Genomic DNA, 10,543 nt, shown 5'->3' with positions numbered 1-10,543 from the left:
TCCCCACTGACCCCTGTCCCTCAGCAGCACCTCCACACGGCTGGGAAACCCCTCCAGGGATGGGGACTCCACCACTGCCCTGGGCAGACTGGGACATGCCTGGACAACCCTCTCTGTAGAGAATTTTTTCCTAATATCCAGCCTAAATCTCCCCTGGTGCAACTTGAAGCTGTTTCCTTTTGTTCCTGTCACATGTTACTTGGGAGAACAGACCAACTGCCAGCTCACTAAAACCTCCTTTCAGGTAGTTTTAGTGATAAAGTCTCCCCTTAACCTCCTCATCTCCAGACTAAACAACCTCAGTTCCCTCAGCAGCTCCTCATCAGACTTGCTCTCTGGACCCATCACCAGCTTTGCTGCTCTTCTCTGAACATGCTCCAGCACCTCAATGTGCTTCTTGGAGTGAAGGGCCCAAAACTGGACACAATGCTCAAGGTGTGGCCTCACCAGTGCTGAGTACAGGGGGACAATAACTGCCCTGCTCCTGCTGGCCACACCGTTCCTGATACAAGACAGGATGACGTTGGCCTTCTTGGCCACCTGGGCACACTGCTGGCTCATATTCAGCTGACTGTTGACCAACATCCCTGGGGTCCTTTCACACTAGGCAGCTTTCCAGCCACTCTTCCCCAAGCCTGTAGCGTTACAGGGGGTTGTTGTGACAGAAGTGCAGGACCCGGCTCTGGGCCTTGTTGAAGCTGTTCCAGTCAACTCAGAAAATGCTTAATCAGTTCCTATTTGATCAAATACATACTCTTTATATATTTCCCAAGGATTGAGAAGCAAGGCTGGAGTCTTTGACACTACAAAACACATACTCCAACCTATCATGATTTTCCGAGCTCTTTTCTGAACTTTTAACAGTTTTTCAAGATAATCTGTGAACTCCAGGCACCTAGAGCACAGAATACCGAAGACAGTGACCTAGAAACAGTCATGATACTGCCAAAATAAAGAACTGCAGTATTCTTCCACACTTAAAAAACAAAGCCAAAAACCCCAAAGGTGACAGCCTGCTGACAGCCCTTTCTTGTACTAATGAAAATAAGCACAATTGTAAGAACCTTCTGAAATGCACAGACCACCAAGACAACTTCTTATTCACCTTGATTTCATCAAATACAGCTGTGTAAGTTACAGCCCTAATGACAGGAACAAGCTGTTTTAAAAATACAATGTTTTTAAAAGCTACACATGCTGTATGGCAAATCTGTAAGTGGAATTTAAAATGTACTGATACTGGTTATGTGTGGCATTCATACTGCATTTCAGTTGTAAGACAGAACGGGATGTGTCATTAACAGACATGATTCCCAAGATCAGCTTAACAACAAACAATATGTTTTACCCCCAAAATAAAATAAAAATGTCAAAGTAATTTCTAAGGGTTCATTTGCCCTACTGAAAACCATCACATAATTTTCCAAGTCCCAGTAACAAAAATAATACATACTGTTCATAAAAGAAACACAGACAATTAATTCATACATGCAAGAGATTCCTGGTTGGCCAGAACCCGTGGTGTCAAGTCCTGCTAGGCCAAACAGTTTGCAGAGGCGGGGTGGAGTTTGCCTGTTTGCTTAGCCTTAGGACAGGAAGAACCACCCATCCAATTTTTGCAGCTGAAGATCTGATTTCTTCTGACAGCTTATTAGAGCTGCCCTGCTCCTCCAGAAACGTAAGACACTGCTGATTTCTGTACCCTTACAGAATATGTATCAAACTCAGGATCTTAACATGATTCATTATCAAACTATAAGCCTAACTACAATTTCTGTAGAATTAATTTTCCTTTTCCTTGTTCTTCAACATCCAAAAGACAAAATCCTATTTTCATGAATGAAGGCCTTCCTACTGACTACAATAGAGGCACACACTACTCTTGCACTCTCACTCGCTTCTCTAGGACTCAGCAGTGCTGCCCTTGTGCTACACTTCTGTTAATACTTATATCTGGCTTTCCAGGCAGAAAAACAAAACTCTCACAGCTGAGCTCAGCTGAACATCCTGAGCTACACAAAGTAAGGCTCACTAACGCTAACCTGCCTTATGCTGATGATGCTGTGGTGTTCTCTCTCACTAGTCCTTTACTTGAGGAGCAGAAGAGGAGAATTCAAATTAAAATAGTATAGTAAAAAGGACTTAAGAGAGTTAATAAAATTCTTGCACTTCTGCTCATACAAAATAAAAATTTATACTGCGATATTGAAGTGGAACTTCATATGAAATGAAGTTCAAGAATCTTTCCTTTACAGAACTGAACACCTTGGAGACCCAGATTGTTTTAGCCTTCACCTTTAACACAAATGCAGCAACGGCTTCATATGCCTTTCACAACAGCTTCAGGCAGCGGTTCAAGAGTGACATCTAAAGAGCAAGAGGCAAACTGCATGCCTGCATATTTTAATCACTTCTAGCTGACTCATTAGCCAGTAAATAGTAACTTTTTCTCCCTTTGCATATCCATCACAGATAAACAAAAAGAAGCAGCGTCTGATTAAACTGTCCCCCTCCAACATAAATATAATTAATCCTTGATATTGCACAATATAATTGTAATTCTACGATTAAGCCTCACTACCTCTCTGCCAAATCTGGAATTAAACAATCTAGGCAAAAATGGAAAGTTTTGCTTAATTAATATGTAAAAAAAATATAAACATATAGTTTGCCTTAAGGCAAACTGCAGGACCTAGCTTCTTACAGCAAAAACTGGAATTTGACCTGGTCAAAAAGGTGTGCAGGCTCTTAAGTATTTGCCAAGCAAAAAAAATTAAAAATTAACATTCCATTTGAAAGACTGCCCTTAAAACAATACATGTGCAACACTACATTCAGTATATCAGTCTACTAACAACTGGGAAGGATGAGATGACATCTTACAGCATGAGCTCTGTAAGAGCTCATGGGTACAACAGAATCCCCTATCTATCTCATGCTACGGCTTGTCATTTTACTGGTTAAATCATAAATATAGTCAAAGAAACACATCTTGTTTCATCCTAATAAACATAATACTTTAAAAGCACTTTTATTTTATAAAGCATTTCTAGCTGCAGTTAGCTATAGCCCAAATTATAAGATGTTTTAACGTTCAAAATCCGTGTCACTACACTATTAACTACTCTCACTCTCTGACTTAGGATGCTACTAACAGTTACTGTTAGTGTCTCAGTCCCTGCTCTGACATAATTTCGTAGGTATTTCAACAGAACCCTGCATATTTTCCCCTCACACCCCAATACTAACGCTGAGGTGATTAATCCCAAAATCGTCATTAGTGACCAGTCTGAGGCATCTAACTCTTCCATGTTGTAACTGCTCCTGCACCTCTTTGCTTCAGCATAAATACTGACAAACTTGTTCTCAAAAATGAACTCAAACTGGTTAAAAGAAAAAAATGAACTGCTACGTGTCAGATGTAACACTTAGGAAAGAGACTCATGTAACAGCCATTGGTGAGACGACTGGTTAGCATGACCAGCAAGAAATCATAAGGACTGGATGGCAAAGACGAGAAGGACTGCAGGCAGGAACACACTCATCACATCTGCGTTTTCGAAGCTGCAAATCGTGTGGGCAAGTAAGTGAGGTTATAAGCCAAGCTAACATTCACTGCCTTTCAGCAGACACCATTAGCTGAGAGCTGTGCCAACCAGAAGATATATATTTGCAGTTAACAGCATGTGTGAACAGAGAGAACCTGTGCAAACAACACTCCACATATTAACCATGATTTGGCTTGGTCTCATCACAATTCTTACTTCAAGCTTCAGAAGAGGAAATGGAAGACTACAGAACACAAAGTAGTAAGCGCAGCAAGCAACTGATGGGTAAAATTAAACAGAACTTCCCTGTTAAGAAGCAAAGACCAAAACCTGTGCCCTCTCACAAACCAGTATAGACTGCAATTAGAAACTCTCATCGACAGGAAAAAGCCTTTCTCAGAAAGGGAATTCACCAGTGGGGTTAGAAACATGCCTTCAAACTATCAGCTGACTTCTTTACTGTGGTTTGCAGACCTACTTCTTTGCCACTCATCAGCAGGTGTTAATTCAATTTCTGAAAATGGAGAAATGCGATATAAAACTCAGCGAGTAACAGAGGGTGGGATTTTCTGACAGCTGAAGCACAGATGCCTGCAAACAGTCGTGAAGCTGACCTGTAGACTACAAGGAAATCCAGAGTGGGGGCATGGTGGTGGTGGATAGTAACAAAAGAAAAATTATTTCTGACAACATCACGGACTCTGCCTCCAGCCTGTGTTTTAGAGACTTAGCATGAGTGGGTAAAGCAAGGAGGGACAGAACTGCAACCTCATGCTACATGGTGTTTGGAGGGAAATATGACAGAGTAATTCATACTCGTGTGTAATTTGGAAGATTTAAGTGTGATAAACTGAAAATCACTAGTCCTGTGTAATTAATATAGCTGTCCATCCCGATAAATTCTTTCAGAGAGTCCTTTTTCTTCCTCACAAACGTAAGCTGTTGTTTTCCACCACCTTTACCAATCTGATATTCATTTTTATAGAAATAAGTTGTCTTCAATCACCAATGGTATAACTGCAATCACTTTGTTGTATTTTTGTTTTCTCTCAGTGCTCCCTGGTGCTTCTGTAAATTTGCACTACTTCGCTTCAGTCCCTTCCATACATTTCTTCTTTGAAACAGTGTGCACTCGCTACTCCCCCAGCAAAGTAGCAGTAACAGCCTTGATCACACCAGCACTTTCACTGAACTCTGGTCATCTACATCTACCACTTCTTGTTACTGTTGCAGACATTTATTTCCATTGCCTCATTTGTGCTCATTTATTTTGTTTTCTCTTGAGTATTTTCAGACAGGGAAGGGCAAAGAGAAAGTATCCATCCTTGTGGCTGGATCACAACTGGCTGTGGTCTGTGGCAGAGGTCTCTTTCTTTTATTTCCAAGAACTGCATGATATTATACCTACTGTTTTCTCTTTTTTGAAGTCTCCTCACTTTTACAAAGAAAAATAAATGTAGTTTCTGCATACTCTGTAACTTTTTAATCTACTTTATATCTATTTTTATCACTTGACCTCCTTTACTATTATTTTAACATTAGTAAACGCATCTTTGCCAACATTCCTTAAACATTAATTGCATTTAGAAAGGATAAATTCAAAACACTGCACTTCGGAAGCTCACAGGGAAAAAATGTGCAAGTGAAACAGACAATAGAGACTTCTAGAACTGGCACAACATAAATATGAAATAAAGCATAAATGACAACATTAAATGGAAACTTACCCTGCTTGTGGGTTCACCATTCCCAATGAGTTTTTATGAGACGGTGATAGTGTTTGAATTTTGCTCCCACTGGATCCAGATGAAGACAGTCCCTTACTTGAAGGGGCACCTTGCAGTTGAAATCAAACATGGAAATACAAGAAAACGTAAGATTTTGCTGATGGAATGATACAATTCATTATATATTTTTTAATTGTAAAATTCAAAACAAGCATTTTAGAAATATCGAGATATGAACAATATATACGTCAATGCACTAGGAAGAAGAAAGTATGTTTCCAGAAATTTCCGGAAAGTATAACTGAGACATAATGTTCTATTCTAACAAAAAACATTGGATCTCAATTACTTTCTGCAGAAAGAAAAAGGAAAGAGAAGAGGTCTGGAACGTCAAAGTTCTGTCGAAACAGAGCATGTTTGATATATAATGATATCATTATGTATCGGATTAAGACAGTGTTTCCATAATCGTAATATATACATGGCTTGACTACGTATCTTCACCAGTTCGTGATGATATTCAGCACACAAATCAGTTAAAGAATTAAGCAAACAAAAATCTCAGGTGAGAGATCACTAGGCAATACAATTATGCATTACTGCATTATTACCTTCTGCATTATTGCAGAATCATTTTGCAGCTTCGATTCACAAAAAAACTAACCTGACCCAACATATAAAACAGAAGAGAATCCTACATGCTCAAGAGTCTTGTTGGATAGAGGTTGATCAGTGCCCCTTCCGATTTATTTTAAACGAGTTTTTACAAACCACTGTGTCAGTTTCAACAGTAGAGTATGTAGCCATCATATATGCAAGTCAAACAAAATTGGGTCAGAAAAACATTGATAAAAAAGCTGTATGATAAAAAACAGACACCACCACGTAATATCCACTCATGTAACACTGAACTCTTCCTATGAATTTTTTTACTTCAATTTAAAGGCAATAGTATAGAAATTTCCAGCTATTAAAATTATACTACTTTTACTGCATAGTTTAAGAACTAATATTTAGAAGGGAAATGAAAAGCACATAACATTCACTGCATACCTACAACAGTTTTGCTAACACCACTTGGTTGAGGTAAGCGTGATGATGATGGTGTTGATCCTACAGAAGGCATCTTCTTAACTGCAGCAGGTTTGTACTGTAACAAAATATACAACCTAGAAATTTAAGCAATTATATCAACTGTAACACAAGAGGTAATTACCTAGGTACTGTGGGGAAACAGACAATGATGACCTACTAGGTAAACTGTTTCTGGTATGGATCATGCAAATGGTTTCCTCTAGTCTGCTTTCTTAGACATACAGATGGTACTACTAGGAAAGACTATCTAACTCAGCAGTTTTCGGTTTTTGTTTAACTGTGTGTCTTTGTGTATTTTTTTGCTTTTCTACAGCTTTTCTATTATTTTTCCATAGCTGTCTCATGAAATTAATATTATCGCCTCATTACCAGGTAATTTTAAAAAGAGTACTCACGGGGAGGATCATTCAAATCTTACCTTTACCTGTGTGCTATACCAGTCCCAGCACTGATTCGAAATACAGTGCAAGAATCACTCAGTAACAACATGTGTCTCTAACTCTTCACAGCTTCCAGGAAAAACAAGCATTACCGCCAAATGAAAACACACAAACACTTTAATCCTTCATCTGTTTCCATTTTATGATGGAAACTACTGCAGCTCTTATCTTAACACACCTGTAGCTAATCAAACCATTGCTGTCGGTTGTCCTGTAGTCACTCACCTTTGTTTGCCCACTTAAGGAACAGTGTTGAATTGTATGCAGAAAACTTGCACAACAGAAACTGAACTTTCTTTACAAAGACTGCATCTCTGTCTCCTGCCTCTACCCTCACCTATCATCTTCACAAACTTCTGAATTACGTTTATGACTGATTTTGGCTCTGCAACTGCTGCCATCTGATTTACAGATCTCTGCAACTCTCCTAAGAAAGGAAATCTCTTCCATGCTTACTGTCTAATTTCAGTCTAGACAAATAGTAAAATTACAGAATAAAATAGTTGATTCAATTTAAGAGCAACATAGTATTTAACAAGCTTGATTTGGTGATGAATCCAAGCTATGAGATAATGCTGTAGTTCACCTGTGTTCGAGTAGGAAGCTTCCCTTTGGTATCAGCTGCCAATTTCCCCTTATTAGTAATACGTGCGGCTTGTTCCTTGCAGAAATTGATGTGTCTGTCAGCTGCATTTTCATTAAATCTCCTCTGACAATATGGACACTGAATGTAATCTTAAAAACATAAAAACTTAACATTAATAATGTGTTTCAAACAACAAACTATTTTAAAGTCTTTTTAAAGGCCAGCCCCAGCCCCACTTCCAGAGAAAATAAAGGCCTCTTGAATCTGATAACGAAATACAGATTGCTGGGGAAAAGAATATTGTCCGCATGTTAACAGAAAAGATGTTTCTTGTTTGCTGAATAGGAATGAGAAGAGTGGTTGAGGATCAGAAATAACCTAAGCAAATCAGAAACACTTTCAGAGATGCCATTCAGCAGAGAAGGTGGCCAAGGAGGCATATGGACATGGCAGGAATACCAGGTGGAAGAAAGTGGAGAAGAGGCTGAACAAACAAACAAAAAAACCAAAACCAACCAACCAAACAAAAAAGTCATAAACACAGTTTAGTTTGTTCAAGATTATGAAAATGTATTAAAACTTTCCCATACAAAAGACAACAAACTCTGTTTCCTCTAGAAATTTTGAAAGGACTGAGAAATACTAACTGCAATACTGGAAATTATCTTTTAAAAAATAAAAGCAGAAATTTAAGAACAATGACAAAGAAATTCAGAAGAAATCTAGCCAAAATTAGGAGATATAGAGAGAGACATGCAAACCAGGTAATGGGTGGCTGTATTATTTTTCAAGGTTAATTTATTCACATTACAGTGAAACGTACTACCATTTAGTTCTACAAACAGTACCACTTGCAGGAAATACTATTACTAGCATCAGAAGAAAACACAGGAAGTCTATCTAAGTGTTTAAAATACTAAAAGATTCCCTCATCTGTACGTTGGAAATACACCCCTTAAAATACACTGCCCTTGGAAACTAAAATGTTTGGACTGCAGTTTCAGACAGACATTTTAGTGAATAGAGATAGGGATGCTGAATTCCCCAGATTACAGTACTTAAACCCACGTAAACATCAGCTTCAGAAGAGCTGGACACCAGCAAAGCAGGTTAAATTAGGACATTCCTAGGTGATCTTGGAACTGTATCAAAGAAAATGAGGAGAGATTCAACAGTTACTACCACCATGATTACAGTTAGATATTATATGGTCCCAAATAAGATTGGGGTTACATGTTCCTACTCCAGATGAGGCAGATCTAGCTTATAATATGTACCCCTTTAAATCAAGAAACAATTTTGAGTCAGTCAAATGATGTAGTGGTCACCAAACCATGAACCGAAGAAGTGTGAGCAAAGGTCACAGGAAGAACACAGGAATCCTTCAGAGAAGTGACAGCATGGGAATCTCATGTGGTAATGATTATTTATTTATGTATTTTACATTAACTCCACTACTCTCAGAATACTCAAACATAAATTATAGCTTAAGAGACAGAAACTCAGAAGCAGAACTACATCTATGCAGTCAAACCAGGAGAGGCCCGGATTTTTCATCTTAAAAAAAAAAAGATAAAAAAGGAAAATAGATGAATAAAGCAGCTATGGAAGCCCCTAGAAAATAAGAAAAGACATTTCCAGCTGGTCTGCAGCTCATTTTCCACAGAGGCCTTCCAGAGCCCAAAGCAAAAGGACCAGAGGATTAATGTATACTCTTAGAAGAACCGGGGACTGTATCTTCATCTTTTTGTGAAATACTCAGCACCAGTCAGACGTGGCTATCTGGAAGTACTGTCTGTACTGTCCAGAAGAACTGTTGGATTCGATGTACACTTTATAAAATACATTCTAATCACAATAACAGGGCAGAACGCATATTTAGTCACGTTCAATGAAAATAGGGTGACTTAAGGTCCTTCTTAACAGCATGAGGCTATTCCACACTTCCTCTAAGGAAAAGGTGGAGCAGGAGATCGAAGAACCTGCAGTACTGCTTGGCTGCTAACTCAAAGCAGGCAATTAAAGTAGGAAACATTAATTCCAAACTCTTTCCTTCTAAAGGAAAGAGACTAGCATCTAGTTAGAAATAGGCATGCCAAAACCAGAGCTGAGTAGGAGAAGATGGATATACTCCATGATACCATGCATAATTCTCCCTCTCTCCTACACGTAAAGTGGAAAAGGAGCAACAGTAGCTGCCCCTGCTCTAATTCTGTTCTATTTGTGCGAAGAGAATCCACTGATCAGTTTGTGCATCTTCTCTTTATTCCCAGTTCCCTCCTCCTAAATCTTGTCCACTGCAGCAGAAGGAAGCCAGGAGACTAAAACCAGTAAGACACAAACGGAAAAAACGGAAGGAAGAGAAACAGAGGCACAGAATCTTTCTCCTCCTTTTACCTCCTATCTGCTGTCAAGTGCGCTGAACAGAGTTACTTCAAACTCCATTGTGGTCTCTGGAAGCAAGGGAGTGCCATTTTAGTGGCTTTTCCAAGCTAGATTAAGTTCTGGGCTCTTTTGCTTGTAATTCAGAACGTAGACGACTAGGTTATTAGTGATCCTTACCACGATCAAGCCTTATGTTTCTATTCACAGCGTTAGCTATTGGTTTTACTTTAAAAAGCATATGGCATTTCAAGATAGTGTGTCTTGAATGCCAAGTAAGACAACTTCACTTCTTACTACAAATGTACAATTACCATCCTAATACAGGACCAACACATTTCCTGCAGAGAAACAAGGTAGGGAACACTCACATCCTCACTTGACTAAAACAGGCAGAAGCAAAGAGAGTCTTTTTTCTGTTTTTCTCAATCTTTCTGAGCTGATAAAATGGTTTGGGATGAGGGAGAAATATATCCTCCAACATACGATCACACAACAGAAGTTAACTGGAAACTAGATATTCTTCTCACTCACGTCACTGCTTCAACACTTTACCCTGCCTTAGTTCTGAAGGCACCTGTGGTAGGTTAGCAAATCTCTCCTTTTTAGGAGAGGTTTGCTTTAAACTAACCAATAGTATTATTCCCTGCCACATAACTTTAGCATCATCCTCATTGCTTAAAAGTTTTCGCGGGCTTCCTTTAGTCCTTTTCGCACCATTTTTGCTTTAAAAAAGGCAGCGCGCCCGCATTGCTGGGCTGGCAG

At 39.0% G+C, this 10,543-nt stretch overlaps 1 protein-coding gene across 1 annotated transcript in view; it reads right to left on the bottom strand.

The window, feature by feature from the left end:
• Positions 1-7,545, bottom strand: part of ZC2HC1A (zinc finger, C2HC-type containing 1A) — a gene marked incomplete at its 5' end in the record, with an annotated part of 14,264 nt that extends 6,719 nt beyond the window's left edge. Inside the window, 3 exons of the mRNA XM_010132114.1 lie at positions 5,276-5,384; positions 6,329-6,425; positions 7,397-7,545. Of these exons, the coding sequence (XP_010130416.1) occupies positions 5,276-5,384; positions 6,329-6,425; positions 7,397-7,545 (355 nt within the window). The remainder of the gene's footprint in view (positions 1-5,275; positions 5,385-6,328; positions 6,426-7,396) is intronic.
• Positions 7,546-10,543: the final 2,998 nt, after the last annotated feature.

Source organism: Buceros rhinoceros, unplaced genomic scaffold, assembly GCF_000710305.1.
Source record: "Buceros rhinoceros silvestris isolate BGI_N320 unplaced genomic scaffold, ASM71030v1 scaffold20012, whole genome shotgun sequence".
NCBI classification, from domain to species: domain Eukaryota; kingdom Metazoa; phylum Chordata; class Aves; order Bucerotiformes; family Bucerotidae; genus Buceros; species Buceros rhinoceros.
This window is presented reverse-complemented; position numbering and strand designations above follow the sequence as displayed.